Source organism: Arvicola amphibius, chromosome 8 (assembly GCF_903992535.2).
Source record: "Arvicola amphibius chromosome 8, mArvAmp1.2, whole genome shotgun sequence".
Taxonomy (NCBI): Eukaryota; Metazoa; Chordata; class Mammalia; order Rodentia; family Cricetidae; genus Arvicola; species Arvicola amphibius.
This window is the reverse complement of record NC_052054.1, coordinates 34,868,816-34,886,005: the sequence shown is the minus strand read 5'-3', so window position 1 is coordinate 34,886,005 and position 17,190 is coordinate 34,868,816. Positions and strand designations below refer to the sequence as shown.

The window sequence follows — 17,190 nt, the reverse complement described above, 5'->3', positions numbered from 1 at the left end:
CCAGGTCAACACCATAAGACTGGAGTGTTTGGGAAGATGCATTAAAAAACAAAGAAAACAAAAACAAAAAACCAACTGGGCAGGGGACTGAAGAGATTGCTCAGAGGTTAAGAGTACTTGCTGCTCTTGCAGAAGATCCAAGTTCGATGCCAAGCTTCGTGTCAGGAGGTACAAAACTTCTGTAAGGCCAGCTCAAGGCGATTCAAAGCGTTTTTCTGGCTTCCACAGGCACCTGCACTCATGCGCGTATGAGCATACAGAAACGCACAAGCCTATGCTGATGGATATACAAAGAATTTTTAAAATCTAAAACAGGGTCTTCTTTGCAGTACAACTCTCTTTAATGAAAACACATAACGCTTGAATTAAATAAGAAGGGCGATGGCTATGACTCAGTGTCTGAGCCCTTATATTGCCTGCATAAAGATTCATATTCGACCTTTGCAAAATTCGACCTTGGGGAAAAATAAGCAAAAATAAGTGTGGGTGTTGGTGTGAGGAAACACTATAAATGTAATACACCAAAACGTTAGTTTGATAGTGCTGTTATTATATACACACACGTATATATAGACAGAAAGACACACGCACGCATGTATGTGTGTGCTTGTATCTACTCTAAGTGTGTTTATCTTAAAGATAATTTTATGGGTAGACCCCAGATCAGCAAGAGAGCTTTGCACCAGTTCTCACAATTTCACTTGATTCCTGAACACACCCAGAGGGAGAGAAGTCACAAGTTGTCTTGTGACCTGCCCACATGCCCCGCAGCACACGGGCACACATACATACAAGCAAACAAACAAATAAATGTTTTCATTGCATGTCAATTATTCTACAGCACTGCTTTTGAATTACTTTATTTACATGGGTATAACTCGCTAAATCATATATATAGATACATTTCAACAAATCTTGAACAGCAAATAATTGTATTAATTATTCATACATCAATTTAGAAACTGTTTAATGTGGTATGTAGAAATTAAATAGTAGCACATTAAAGTCAGCAAAAGATGAAATCAAAGGATTACTTTCTACACATTTATTTTAAAAAGAATTCTGATTTTTTTCAGTCAAGTTAGGTTCATGTTCTTTTTCTGGTGATCAGTTCTTAACTTACATATTAAAAACATGTGTAATAAGCCGGGCGGTGGTGGCACACGCCTTTAATCCCAGCACTTGGGAGGCAGAGGCAGGCGGATCTCTGTGAGTTCGAGGCCAGCCTGGTCTACAAGTGCTAGTTCCAGGACAGGCTTTAAAAAAGCTATGGAGAAACCCTGTCTTGAAAAACCAAAAAAAGAAAAAAAAAAAAAACATGTGTAATAAGAAAACTTAACTCATCACTGCCGTGTATCTCCAATTTTCACATGTTCCATCTGATATTCATTAACAGAAGTCCTGACCCTATACTGACAGAGGCACATGACTCTCATGTCTAGTAGCAATTTTTTTTTGTCCCACAAGCAATGCTTTTGCACCTGTTGAACATGGTGTTCGCATCCATTACTGTGTCCTGGAGACTTTCATTTCCTTCTGGAATATTATAGTGATCTTTATCCCATAAAAATGTTAAACTGTGGAACTGTTTGGCTATCTAGACCCCTCTTCTACATTATTTACAGCTGTGTTGTGCAAGCTGACATTTTCCTGTAGCCTTCCTCCAGGCTTAGTGGACTCTCTTGCCTCTGGGCCTCCCTGCTGCCCTTCTTTAGGCTAAGCCTAAGAGCTGTCACACAGAACAGCTGTAGACTTTCCTTTCTTTCTCATCCTTTACAGTTTCTACAGTTTAGAACAGACTCACTGTGGTTGTCTTATGCTGCTCCCTTCCCCCAGCCCCCAGCTCCTGCCTCGTACCCCTACTTTGAAAATGACTTAGGAAAACAAGACTCGGTGAGGACAAAACTCTGGCTCATTCTCAATTCTCTTTGTAAGAGACTTCTCTATCCCCAAGCTAAATTAGATCAAGGGACCAAAGAATAGATTGACTGGGTGTGTCTTATCTGTGGGGCCTACTTCATCACATGGGATTACAGTGGACTTTTTATAAGGCCCAGGGGTGGGAGTTAAGGGAAGAACCTCAGTGAGGGAGACCGAACATGAGAGGGAGACAGGACAATGAATGTCTGTGCTGGTGTCAGTGCATGGGGTGTTGAATGCAGAGAGAGGATAACGGCTCTGCTTGGTAGAAACTAGGTACCACACCAACAGTTTATTTGTAAGGATTGTATGAGAATCTATTTTCTTCTCTTTTATTAATTATCTAAGAAACATGATTAAAGTTGTCTCATATCACATATTTAAATGATTTTTAGTTTATTTATTCATTCCTAAAATTTTTCATCATGTAGAGTCATTGCACATGCTACTGTATTACATAGAACGTTTGCACACAAGGTTATGGCTAGGCTTCTTCGGTGTGTTATTTTAGGGGAGTTGTGCAATTGTAGAAAGAATCCATAGACTCACTATTTGCTTATTAAAGGATATAAATTTATGCTTTAGAATCTGGACAAAGCGTAATGAATGAAGTAGTCATAATATGCCTGTCTCTGCCTGTATTTCTATAAATGTCTCTTAGTTGTTTATGGGCACCATTGGCCAGCAAGCCAAGATAGGACTTTCCTGTACATAAAAAGGACTTTCCTCATCCTGGTGTGCTGGTGAAATGTGTAACCCAGCACGTGGGGACAACAGACAAGAACATCAGCAATTCAAGGTCATCCTTGGCTACTTTGCAAGTTTGAAGATGACCTGGGTTTCGTGGAACCCTGACTCAAAAAGAAGTTAAGTACTAGGGAAATAGAGAATTTCCTACAAAATACAATCATTTTATATATTACATTTCCATTAAAATAATGCTAAATGTACATGATAATCTTTTCATTAGGAAAAATGGAGACCCCAGCGTCTCTCACGAAGCTGAATTTAGCCCCATCACAATGATTAACTCTACCAAAAGGAACCCATAGAAGGTCTTACTGAATCCTTAGCACCTTCAGCTTCCTAGTTTAGATGGCAGGTGTCCCCCAAAGCATTTCTCTCTCTACCAACAGGTTCATCATAGTAGCAATTTGTAGATGCTCACCTTGCCTTGGAGCTTGCCATGTTCAGCTCTCCATACACTCCTGTTTGTTCTTGCAGCATATCTGTACATGTTACTGAGAGCTGCTTTTGGCCTTACCCCAGCTCCCTGGCGATTACCATCGAAAGAATTCCGACGAGACACACAGAGCATAGTGTGGAAGACAAGTAAGGTGTAGGAGAGTAACATGAAACTCACTAGACTGGACAACAATCAGAAAACCTATTTTAACTTGCGTGTTAGATGGGCTTTATGTTATGCTTTTCAAAAATATTTCCCTGAATTTGAAATTTTCCATTTATTTATTTATTGTGTGTGTTCTTGTGTGTACATGTGTGGGCACATAATGGCCACAGCATGTGTACAGAGGTCAGAGAACAACTTTTAGGAATTGCTTTCTCTCTCCACCTTGTGAATCTAGATGATCAAACTCATACTGATAAGCTTGTGAGCAAGCCCCTTTACCTGCTGAGCCATCTTATCATCCATGGGTCCTCTCTCTCTCTCTCTCTCTCTCTCTCTCTCTCTCTCTCTCTCTCTGAGGCTGTCTCTAAGTTTTAAGAGATCACATATTTAATTAAGATCCATACATATTCATCAGAAGTTGTCCACAAAGTCTTGCTTCTTTGAACTGGAAAAGATACATTAGACTGGTACTTAGACTAATTTCATCCCTTTTCTTTTTTCTTGTCTCTAAGCATCAAACCCAGATGTTTCTTTGCATGCTATTCTGACATTCCACTACTGAGCTACATCCCAGCCCAAGTTTATCAGTTTAAAGCAAAGAAAAAAAGGAGTTACTTAAGACAGCTGGACAATTTTGTTCCTTAGGTGTATTTGTGAGTTCTGAATATTTTATTGTAACTCTCATAACAGGATTTCTGTTTAGTAAGCTGAATTACACAAATGCATCTTCCTCTCTAAACCCTCATTTATAATTGACATGTCATCCCCCAAAAGGAGAATATCCACCTTCCCTGAAATTTGAAAATGAATGAGAAATCCATTATGTATTCAACGCAAAAAGTTTTGTAGGTGAAACCCAAAACTTGATTTGTTCGTGTTCTATTTTCTTAAAATTCATGGTTAGCAGAATAACTTATGCAATGTTTAAAATAGACCATGAGTGACAGAGTAAAATATAGAACACTCCCAGGGAACTGCAATCAAAAATAGTAACTTTGGCAAAATGTTACTCCATAGAATGTACCCAAGATACTATCTCATGTCATATAAATATCAAGTTCGTGCCTACTGTTATAGTCACTGCAAAAGAGGTATCTGTGATATATGTTTGCTTATTTATATCACGGCTTACTTAAAATATGACATATAAAATGATGCCTCTCTTATCAGGATTGCAGCAGCAACTGGGAAGTGTTGTAGATTATGCAGTTCTGCAGAAACACATTGAGGTAGTTCTCTTTATATCTTGTTTCATATTTATTTCTTTATTGGTGAGATGCTGTGCATGCTATGAAATTTGTGTAGATGTCAAAGGACAATGTGACACTATGCAAGTTGCAGGAATCAAAATCAGCTCATGAGGTCTAGTGGCAGTCATCTTTACCTGCCAGGTCATCTTAGCAGTCCAAGATTCTTACTCTTACTAGCTAGGTGTCAGCAAGCATCTCACTATCGTAATATACAGGCCCTTGTCATCAGTACAATACTGTTGATCCATTATAATAAAAGATGATTAATAATGGCACTTACTCTTTCTTATACATGGGAACAGGAACAAAACAGGGGAATGCTGTCATCTCTGTAAAAATAAACAGTACTTCCTTCTTCAAAAGATGATTCGAAAAGATCTCCTGAAGTGATTCATTAATCTGTGACTTTTCATATGATTCCCCTTTTTCCCTCACCCCTAAAGATCATGCTCTCTACCATCACTTAGCTCTCAAGTAGGCATCTTTGCAAAATCCTACTTTCTTTTTTATTATTTTTCTGTGTATTTTAATTGATTTTTATTGAGCTCTACATTTTTCTCTGCTCCCCTCCCTCTCCCTTTCCTCTTTCAACCCTTCCTTCCCCCTCAAGGTCCCCATGCTCCAATTTCCTCAGGAGATCTTGTCTTTTTCTACTTCCCATGTAGATTAGATTTATGTAAATCGCTCCTAGGGTCCTCACTGTTGTCTAAATTCTTTGGGATTGTGATTTGTAAGCTGATTTTCTTTGTCTTATGTTTAAAAACCACTTATGAGTGAGTACATGTGATAATTGTCTTTCTGTGTCTGGGTTACCTCACTCAAAAAGCATGCTTGCCATAGCTTCCTAGAACTTTAAGCCATTTTTTCATGTTCAAATCCAAGTGCAGATCAATCTACTTAGGCAGCTTCTGTGCCTTCCTCTATTTATCTGGTCAACTAGTAGAACACGTGTATTTTTCTCGTCAACAGCTGATGCAGCAGTATTGCACGCTGCTTTTGTGTGAAACAGTATTTGTGGGGCTGTTTCTGGATGAGGCTAAGCACTCCGCATGCCACGCTGACAACCCTGCACCATAAGCAAATTAAGACTCCGCGTACTGAAACTTGATTAATAAATACTTAGAGAGAGAAATTGGGGTTCAACCTGAAGATCTGAAAAGCAAAACAGCCAGCCCCTGGCTCGTACTTCTACCCCAATCTGAAAATGGTGGTCTTGCCTCCAGGAATCTCGGAATGAGACTGAGTATGTGAGCTGTCTCCTCCTGTTTTATAATCCTCATGCACCACTGGGTACCATTTCTAGACAGGTGTGTACGAAAACAAACTGAGTCAGCTATGAGGAGCAAGGCAGTAAACAGCATACTCCAATGGGTTCTGCTTCAGTTTCTGCCTCCAGGTTCCTGCCTTGAGTTCCTGTCTGGGCTTTTTATCATGATAGATTATGAACTGTAGGGTAAAATAAGCCCATTCCTCCCCAATTGGCTTTTGCTCATAGTATTTAGGAAACCAATAGGAAGCAAGTCAGGGCAGATGCTGACTGCTCCTTTTAACTTTTTGGACATCTTTAAGGGTAGGGTATTTTGAACATCATATCGGTTTCTGATGAAATATTTCCTTGGCTTAGGAATCACATTTTCATAATTATATCTCGTTCTAGACACTTTAAGTCACTGAAAACCACACTAGACTCTCTTTATAATTTCTGTTATACAATTTTCTGTATTAATTTTTTTTTGCATTCCTAACCACTGGCCACAACTATTTTGATCCTCACCGAACCACTGGGGGTATCAAATGAGATAGCTCAGTATGGTGTGACTGTTCTGCAGGCAAAAAGGAAGCTATATCCTTGTGGTATTTACAAGCTTTTGCAGTTCTATTTCGTTTTTGAAAAGCTATATTATCCTTGAATTGCAATAGGCTTGGTTTTTCTTTTTTTCATTTTAATTTTACTCTGTGTGGGTGTGTGCGCGCACGCGCGTGCATATACACCAAGCATATGAGTGGACATACATGTGTTTGTCTGTATGTATATGTACATACATATATGTCTATGCATGTGTTCTTTATGTGTGCTTGTGTGCATGCAACTATGTGAAAATGTGTGTGCAAAAGAGAGGACAATTTCAAATGTCATTTCTCTTCAAGTTCCATCTACCTTGCTTTTTGAGACAGGGTCCCCAGGACTCACTGATTAGTCTGGGTTGGCTGACTATTAAGTCCCAGTGATAGTACCATCTGGCTTTGGCTCCCCAGTTATAGTGTTACAAGTTTGTGCCATCATCTGTAGATTTTTAAGTGTGATCTGGGCATCAAACTCATGTCCTCATGTTTGGCACGCAGTGTACTGTCTGAGCTCTCTCCCAGAATTACTCTTTCCATCTTACATAATTTGATTTAATTTAAGTAGTATTCACATTTGTATTTCACAACTTCTACATGTACAAATTTCTGAATCTCTTCCTAAATTTACGTTACTGGAAATTTGGGAGATTATTATTGTTGTTACCTGAAGATACCAGAGAAGTCATGGATTCCTCCTAAAATGTTTAATCTCATTAATAAAAGAATTTAAAAACAAATTTAAATGGAAACCTGGTGATGACAAATTTTTCTAAGAAGGAAGATAAAGAAGAAGCAGGAGAGAAGAAAAGAAGAAGATGATGACTTTATGGTAGGCAAAGTATAAATTCCGGCAGCTTCCCAAGGAGAAGAGATACAGAAAAGAAAGGGGGGAAAAAGCCTTGCTGTCTGAGTTAAGGCAAAATGGATGTTAGCCACAAGGTAAACAGACAGTCTCACAGCAGGGAGTTGGGCTTCAGAGGAAGACTAAGAAAGCCTAAAGTACCAGAAAAAGCAAAGCAAGGCTCTGATGGGCATCCAAAATAAAAAGACAGAAGAGAAGGAAAAAGAGTTACATCTAATCGGGATTCAGCAAGGTTCTCTGATCCAGCAGAGTCCCATGGTGGTTGAAAGGACTGTTCAAGGTGGCAGGAATTCAGGGAGGAAAAGTACATTATCTCCTTAAAGGGATAATTTTATTCCTCTTTAGCATGGAGGCGAACCTGCTTTCCTAAGGGTATTTCCTTAACTAGGTCATTGACCACCAACTGGATTAGCTCTCAGCCAGCAGACAATATTTGTCTCCTCCTAGAGGGGTCAGCTGGGAGGCAACAGCTTTCTCTTAATGGCCTCCTGATGCTATTCTAACTATTTTTTATTGATTTTTATTGAGCTCTACATTTTTTTCTCTGCTCCCTTCCCTGCTATTCTAACTCTTACCAAATACTTCTTTCTCTAACGAAAGAAACAACAGGTGTGTACTGGCTGGTTTTGTGTGTCAACTTGACACAAGTTAGTCATCAGAGGGTGGAGGCTCAGTTGAGGAAATGCCTCCTATAGACTTAGCTTTAAGGCATTTTCTCATTTAGTGATCAATAGGGGAGGGCCCAGGCCATGATGGATGGTGTCCTCCCTGGGCTGTTAGTCCAGGATTCTTTCAGAAATTAGGCTGAGCAAGCTATGGGAAGCAAACCAGTAAGCAGCACCCCTCCATGACATCTGCATCCACTTCTGCCTCTAGGATTCTGCCCTATTTGAGTTCCTGTCCTGACCTCCTTTAGTGACAAACAGCAATGCTGAAGTGTAAACCAAATAAACCCTTTTCTCCCTAACTTGCCTTTTGGTCATGGTGTTTTGTCTCAACAATAGAAACCCAAAGTAAAACAAGATAAATAAACCTTTTAAATAAGACTGAAATCTAATTCTTATATCAAATACTGATTTATAAATAATGAATTATTGCCGAATCTGTTTTAATGAGTCCTAAATCTGGTAAATTTCCTTTTGTTGTTTTTATATTTCTTAAGACTAGTATCTCACGGTATCACCTCAGGCTAGCTTAGCATTCTCCATGTAGCCCAGACTGGCTTTGAACACCCCATTTTCCTGCCCTTCCCTCTATAACACAGAGGTTGCAAGTGTATACTACCTGCCCTGCTTAAAAGTTCCCTTTTCAAGGGATCAAGGGGAAGATAGGAAAAAAAAAAAAATCTAGACCCAGAGATTTATCAGTGCCTTTCAGTTTTCCTAATTAAAATATACACATTATAGTATCAATTGTATCTTTTGTTAAAAATGTGAATTTACATTCATTTATCCCTAGTTGATTGGAACAGACAGTTTATGTATTTCTACCTAAAACTGCTTAAAGGGTTTGGCCTTTCCCAAATGCTCAGTGTACTCATTTCAGCTTCAGCTTCTTTGGTTTAAATGCATTTTGTGAACTTTTTTTGTGACAGTAAGCCAGTAATTACTATGCATGGGGGATTCTGGTAGAAATGCAATATTTTGAACTAATTGCTAACAGAAAGATGTGTAATATCGGCTGCGTGATTTGCCCCTCACATGTGCCCAGCTATAACGATCTGAATTTAGTGCTGCATTTGTTAATATTAGACACAAATTTATCCTGACACTTTTATAGGCAAAGACTCGGAAACATTTAGTCATGTAAAATCTAATCATAGTCTTGAAATATTTGCTTCTACTCCCATGCATTTTCGGCAAGCTCTCACTTCTTAAGTGTATCCGTATTATTGAATTAGGAGAATGGTTTAGAGAGGTTTGGAGGATGTCCTGATTATGAGATAGGTATTAATTTACACAGCAGCCTTGTCAGAGAGCCATTGTTTATAGAATGGGAATACCCCATGTCTCTCTATGCTCTTCAGATCTTCCTATCAGATTGAATTAAATTTGTTTTTCATTTACATGGCATCTCCAATGTCTGTTACCATCCACTTCATACATGTTTAAGGTCAAAGAAAACTAGCTTGTGGCATAAGTAAATTATTCCATGCCAGGATAAAATGACAAACCATTATGTAAACGGTACAACCCCCATCAACGTGTGCGTTTTAAAACTCAATGAGTTGGATAGAAGCTTTGAAAAATCTCCCATGACTGTTGGATTCCTAAGTCTTTTTGAGCCACTCAGACAGATGTGAGTGTAATACCTGAAGCATGCTATAGGCTTACCTTTCACTTACGGAAATCTGCTTTACTTTGTTCCTTAGGAAGCAAATGCAGAGACAATAACATAGGACTTAATAGTAAACCCTTGGATCCAAAGACATAAACTGGCGTGGATGGGGTCTTGAAGAGGCAATTAAGTACATTTCACTTCAACAACTTAAGAGGAACCAAAGCAGATGGGTGGAGGAAGAACAAACAGGAGGAGCTCAGTCTTCTTTGTGCCTCTTGGCATCCTAGCTCAGCAGTTTCTTCTGTGGAATATCTCAGTATATCAGATCGACGTCTGTATTCTAGTCCCCAGGTTGTTCTTGTATGACGTGAACAGAAAAAAAAAAGCTGTGGATTCTTTCCTTGGAAATTTCAGAAACCACCGATAAGGCTCTCTAGCAGTACAATAATAAACAATCTAGGCCAAATCATTCTTGGAAATAGATAAATTATACCAAAATAAACAAATTAGAGAAAAGACTATCAAAGGATTCCCAATGAATACACAACCCTAAAAAGCCTAGGGAGACAACATATTAAATATCTTCTGAGACCTAAAAAACTTCAAATTACTACTTATTGTCTGAGAATAGTTTTCATAAATTCAACTTCACTGGAATGTAATAGAACTTAGCTCAATGGAAAAGGAATCATCATATTTTTACATAGGTGTGTGTGTGTGTGTGTGCGCGCGCGCACACGCGCGCACGTGCATGTATGTGGGGTACATACATGCATGTGTGTGTATGCATGCTCTGAGAATAAAATTCAGGGCCATTTGTGGGATAGTCAGGAAGTGCTTTGCCACTGAGCCAAGTCTTTAACTGCTTAAGACTTAATAACATTAAGAATTGTTACAAACACTTGTTTTTCATTTGTGATTTGAGACTTAAAAGTCCCTAAAGTGAATCCACATAATGTGAATCCCAAACCATAACGGCAAACATGGAACAAATGTTGCTTATCTCTTAATTACATGGGAGGGGGTCCCAGCTGGTGACAATGAGGATGAACCCTTCTCTCTCATGCTGCCTGTCTCTTAATGAGGCTAACCTGGAGTTATTGGTGTGGGATGTCTTCTGCATATGTGTTGTTTTTATTGTTTAATGAACAAATCTTCTTTGGCCTATAGCAAAGCAGAATATAACCAGGTTGGGAGAGATATAGAGAGAGAATAGATGGAGTCAGGGAGACGCCATGTAGCTGCAGAGGGAGAAAGCTGATAACAACCAACCAGAACCTTACTGGTAGGCCACAACCTTTTGGCAATACATATTAATAGAAATGGGTTAATTTAAGATATAAGAGTTAGCTAGAAATATGCTTGAGCCACTGACCAGTGTTGTAATTAATATAGTTTCTGTGTGCTTATTCTGGCCTTGGGCGGCTACAAATGAAAGAGCAGTCTCCACTTACAAAATACTCTAGGCAAGAGAGTTCTAAGAATGTTAAAGTAAAATCTTTAAATCTTTGAGGCTGAGACCTAAGCCAAAGGGGAAAAAAAGAGTGTCTTGTCTCATTGTGACATTTTGTGAATCAGAATGTTTTGCACACCAATTCAGAATTGGGAGAAAGTAAGATAGACTCACCTCTTAGTGATAGTAAAAACTAAGAAGTTGTAGCTCTGTCCAATCCACCCAGAAATGAACATCTTAGCACATAACCTCAATGCATTCTTTCCTAGTAATTCGTATCCACTTTTTGCCCCTGCATCTCCTGCATTTCATTAGATTTCTCTGAGTCACCAGTGAATAGCCGTACTTACATGTATTCACTGGGACCACTATCTTTAAGAGTTCATTTTCTTTTCTTTTTTTTTTTTTTGGCTAATTAACTGCTTTGATGATTTCATGCACTTATATTTTATATAATTCATTCTGGCCACTCTCTCCCCAAGCTCTCACTTACCGCCCTCCTACCCTTCAAGCTCCCTCCTCTCTCACTGACCTTTTCTGGATTCAAGACTTTTGGTTTGGTTTTGATTTTAAACCATTTATTTTAACTGAGACTTCTTCATAACCATTGGCTTAGGAACATCCTTTGGAGCCTGTTGAAATCACCTGAAATCAATAATTCCCCCTTCCCTGAATTTATCAGTAGGAAACAGTTCATCAGTGTGAGGCATGGCCCCCGAATCCTTTCTCTACTACTGCCTGACTGTTGATGGGCTCAGTCTACGCAGATCCAGTGCAGACATAAACATGTTTTGAGACTCTGTGGTTGCAATGGCTGTATGTATGCCATCTTTGTACACCTCAAAGGTGGTGTTCTGCAGCCTTTCCCTCTGTCTTCTGGTTCCTGCATTCTTTAGGCTGCTCTTCTCCAAGTTCTCTAACCCTTGGAAGGAATGCAATATATGTAGATCTGAACCCTCATCTATTACTTCTCAGCATCCTTTACAGCCAGGTCTCTACATTCACATTCAGTGGGAACGGAGGCCTCTCTGATTACAGCTGAGAATAGTGATTGTCTATGGATATAAACACATTCATCACTATGTATGTAGACAACACATTTATATTACTTTAGACCCTCTGATCTCTCCCGCCATGTTCTTTTGAGTGAGTTTGTAGAACCAGATCAAGCTTCTCTCCTGTGGAGTGCGTATTCACAGTTGGTAACACTGCCAATTCAGTTTCTCTCCCGGATCACTTGAGTAGCATCTTCCAGCACTATGAAAGCTAAGCCATCAGGAAGGGGTTTTCAGCTCAATTTCAGATTTTCTCATGCAGTTATTGTGTGTCATGTCTTCAGCAATAGACTCTTATTGTCCAGTTCTGGAGGGTCACCAAAAAGAATGACAAGAACCTACATGGCTTTGGAGAACTTTGGAGACTTTAGATTTCTAATCTAAAGTCTAGAGGTCTTCCTGAACTAATTCCAATAAGGAATATACCACACCTGGCATTGAGAATTTTGTGTAACTCCCATAGTCTATAGACAAAAATTTTCCCAATGGGAAGGTGTCTATTTCTAACTCAATTTTTAAGATGAAATGTGCTTTTTTGTTTTGTTTGTTTGTTTGTCTTAGAATAGTAGATTTCCATTGGCTTTTTCATACTTACTTTATTTTTGTTAGCCCTCCCCTCACCTCCTTGTCCTACTATTCTCTCCTCCTCTCCCTGTTTAAACCTTTTTTCCCAGTATCTCCCCACTTCCGGCACTACTTTCATATTATCTCTATTATACTGTCTCCCCTTCTTTAAGATTTCCGGCCTATAAGGGAAGTGAAAATTAAAGAATTAGCTTGAGTCCACAAATGAAGGGGAACACAGGGTTTGTTTAGTTGTCTTGATGACTAGCTTATCTCACTCATAACATTTTTCTACTTCTGCTCACTTCTCTTCAAAGTTCATAATTTCATTTTTTTGGTAGATGAATGCAGTTCTGTTGTATACATATACCCCATTTTTCATTGTTCGTTCATCAGCTGGTAGACATCTGAGCTGATTAGATCTCTTAGATTTTGTGAGTTGAGAAGCAATAAACGTAGATAAGCAAGTACAGCAGCGGGATATAAAGTTCTCTAGGTATACTCCCAGGACGGTAATAGAGACAACTATCTTTCTTGATTTCAGACAATCTCTGCTTTTCTAGTCAGAAAGCCACTATATTTCATTCAACTCTCTATCTATTGTTCTTATCCTATCTTATGCTCCTTACACATCTATAGGGTTCTCCATTGGCTATCGGACATGCCATTCTCACCTCAGACATTTCTTGTGTGATGAACATCTTTCTCTCTTTGATCCCAAATTCTTACCTCCCTATTTTTCTCTCTGTTCATGAATGTGTGATTATGCCATGAGACTTCTTCAAATATTGATCCTTGCTATTTGTTGTCTAAAATGCTTTCCTATCCTTCTTTCACAAAGATAATAATACAGAAACATTCATTAAATTTTTACTGTGTACAGTGGCCTAGACAGTGTAGTAAAGGTGTTTAAAGTCTGTTCTAAAGTCAAGGAGAAACAATTTAGAAATATGCAAACAAGAAAATATACTAGCCACTACAATCACAAGGGTTAGATTGGAAAGACATGAGGAATATAGGAATGACTTATGACTTATTAGCTCACTTAACAGTAGCTTCAGACATCAAACCTCCTGAGGAAGTCACACATTTGACCTGAACAATTAGGAACCAGGTGGGTGAAGATGAAATGTTCCAAACAGAGGAGACCACAAGCAAGATAGCATCCTCGTTTGGGTATTGGGTATTGTGCATACTCACCATCTGTCATATGGCACATTCTTTCAAAGCCCTGGATACAACAAACAACTGGAATCTTTTAAAAATACTGATGGTTGAATTCTTTTTCATGAACATATTGAACCCAAGTCTCCAGGAGGTGTAAAGGGGAAGGTCCAGGCTTGAACATGCAGTGAATTTCTATGATTCTGTTATGCACTCCTAGTTGAGAACCCTTGGTCTCCAGACATTTGTGTGTGGGTTCCATGAAATCTTCCTGAAATACAGACTGTGTAGTCTCTGGGGTGGAACTGGGGTGAATATGTGCAGGACCCTGCATGCCTATTAAGCTCCCAGGTACTACCAAGACTGATATTCTCATGTTGCCCACAGTGTTATGCCCAAACAACATTATCAAAGTCCTTGAGAACTTAGGAAAATACATTCTCAGCATGAGCATCAGGAAGCATGGCCTTGTTTCACTTCCAGAATCAGAAACCCATAAGGTTGCCTAGTTCTCTGAAGATCTGAGAGCCTTCCCAGTGGTTCAGAACCCCAGTAGTGTCTGAGAACCACACTCAGGGTTTTCACATCTTTATACAAGCCTGCACTTTATTGTGTCTTGCGATGTGTTTTCTACAGTGATTGAATGCTGACAGGTCTACTGAAGCTCTTACTGCTCAAGAATGTGAAGAGATCATTGTTCTTCCTTCCTTCCTTTGTGTTTCCAAAGTGCAGAAATCCCCTTTCTTTACAGATGAAACAGTGAGGTACAGGGTTCCAGGTCTAGACTTTAGCTCCTGCCTCCAGAGCCCCCTGTTCACTCTCTTGTGAAATGTCAGCAGCTTGCATCAGAACTCAGATGACATGTCACGCTTGTACTTGCCACCTGCAAGAAGCTGATTTATTAAAAGCCCTGCTGGGGCTGTTAAATCCCTGTGAAGGGATATGGCAGCTCACCTCTAACTGCTGTCCTATCCAAAAAATCACCCTCTGTACTATTGCCCTTTGTTTACAAGCTTCTGCAAATGGTTTTCTCTCCATTAAGTGCCCAGGGGAGTGCTGTTTAGAGAACTAATTGAATTCTTGCCAGTCTGGGGCATGAACCAGTCCTACTCTCCAGAACTCAGTGTTTTCCATGGGATAGATGATAGATAGATAGATAGATAGATAGATAGATAGATAGATAGAGAGATAGATAGAGAGATAGAGAGACAGATAAATGACGGACAGATAGACATAGATATTTTTCTCTTCTAACATGGATATAGTTTTATCTATCAGCAAATAAGAAGACAGAATTTGTATCTGTCTACATGGATTTATGTATATAGTGTAATTACGGCAGTCTGTGCTTCTTGGTATAAAGATACATGTCTTACTAAAAAGCTCAATGTACAGAGCCAGAAAAAAAGCTTACTTGGAGAGTACTTACTTAGCATGCACAGAGTCCTGGATTCCAATACTGCGTAAACCAGGGAAAGCAATTCATGCTGGTAATCCCAGCACTCAGAAGGTAGAAGACAGAAGACCATAATTTTAAGGTTGTCTTCAGCTACATAGCAAATTCAAGACTAGTCTGGGTTGCGACATAGACCTTGTTTCAAAAAAATGAAATATTAAGTAAATACACATTACATTTTCCAAAGAATGGATATATATTCTCTTTAGAAAGTGTGATGCCACTTTAATTTGGTAATGGCCTGACAAAAGTCCATTTCTCCTTCTACCAACTCTACCACAACCCTTTCTACCACTACCACATTTGAATAGTTCCCCCTTTTGATCATTCAGGATAATATGAATGTTACTAGAAAAGCTGGTTACTTACAGACTAGATCTTGTGCTACCTTTAGGAACTGTGTATTTGCAAGACTAAATAAATTTATCATCACAGTAGAGATTTGTGGAACTGGAGCTCATTGTGAGAGCTAAAACACTTGCAGAAAGGAGGAAATGCTAGCCCAAACAGTAACCATCAAGACAAGGAAAAGTCATCATGGAAAGAAAGGTTCTTTCTTGGGGCCTTAAAAAATTCAGTCAGGGGGTGAGAAGAGGGCTCTCTCAGTAATGTGACTACCCCATAATAATGAGGACCTAAGTTCATAGCCACAGAACCCAAGGGAAATATTAATTGTGACACCACACTCCTGTAACCACCCACTTTGGAGAGATGGACACATGAGTATCTCTGACACTTGCTAAAGAGCCAGCCTAGTCAAAACAGTAATCCCTGGGCCAGTAAGAGCAATAAAGAAAGACCCCCCCACAGCTGGCTAGTGGTGGTTCACATTTAATTCCAGCACTTGGGAAGCAGAGACAGGCAGATCTCTGTGAGTTCGAGACCAGCCTGGTCTACAAGAGCTAGCTCCAGGACAGGCTCCAAAGCTACAGAGAAACCTTGTCTTGAAAAACCAAAATAAAAAGAAAGAAAAGAAAAAAGAAAGACTCCTAACATTGACCTCTTACACCCCCAACAATCACTCAGCATACACACATGTATGCCTGCACCTGTATATACAATACATACAAACACACAAAAAATAATATATAATAAGATAATGCTTATATACATTTTTCATAGTACACAAAGCCGTACACAAAGCCTTTGTAGAAGAAATGGCTACCGATGCTAAGCAGTACCACGGAAGATGATGTACCGCACATTTGGATGCAGTGAACATTTTTTTTTTTTTTTTGGTTTTTCGAGATAGGATTTCTCTGTGTAACAGTCCTATCCAGGCTGTCTTTGAACTCACAGATATCTGCTTGCCTCTGCCTCCTGAGCGCTGGGATTAAAGGTCTGCGCCACAGTGAACAGTCTGATGCAGTGTTACTGCTATGTTCTCACAGATTTGTGTTATATGTTTTCTCTTTCTTTTATCCGTTCTTCAACATGCTTCCCCTCCACACAGGGCAAACTCAATCCGCTCTTCTTGTTTGGTCCCTCTAGTTACTGTGTGATTAGATACAACTTGATCTTCTGTTTTCCTCATTTTTCTTCAGCTGCCATCAGTGTGATTGCGTTAATTATCTGAGATGCATCTTACCATCTTTCATAGAACTGTGCTTGGACCATAAAGTGTTCCGTAATTGATATCTTTGAACATCTGGTTGGAGTGCGTAGCACGAGTAATTTGTTATTTCCCTTTCCCAGTTTGTGGTGATGAGTGCACAGGCCTTCTTCTTGGTGACCTGGCTCGTTTGGAGCAGATGGCTGTGAATATCAACCTTACTGGTCCGCTGCCTGTGCCATATAAGATTCTCTATGGTCTTGAAAATACAACTCGGGAACTCAAGGTAGGTGGGGGCACTCCCAGCTGCAGGGCCAGGACCTGAAACGTCAGAGGCTTCCCAAGTGTTCTTGGCTGTCAATAGTACATGTTCCTTTTATGGCCCCCAAACCAGGAAAGCAAATGCAGGGAAGAAACAACTAAACTGGTGTTTCAAAC

The 17,190-nt window shown here is 39.4% G+C and overlaps 1 protein-coding gene across 2 annotated transcripts in view; it reads left to right on the top strand.

Moving 5' to 3' along the window:
• Window positions 1–17,190, top strand: part of Lama2 (laminin subunit alpha 2) — a 594,199-nt gene that overhangs the window by 437,726 nt on the left and 139,283 nt on the right. For both annotated transcript variants that reach the window (XM_038339597.1, XM_038339596.1), the window contains exon 33: window positions 16,896–17,038. In XM_038339597.1, the coding sequence (XP_038195525.1) occupies window positions 16,896–17,038 (143 nt within the window). The remainder of the gene's footprint in view (window positions 1–16,895; window positions 17,039–17,190) is intronic.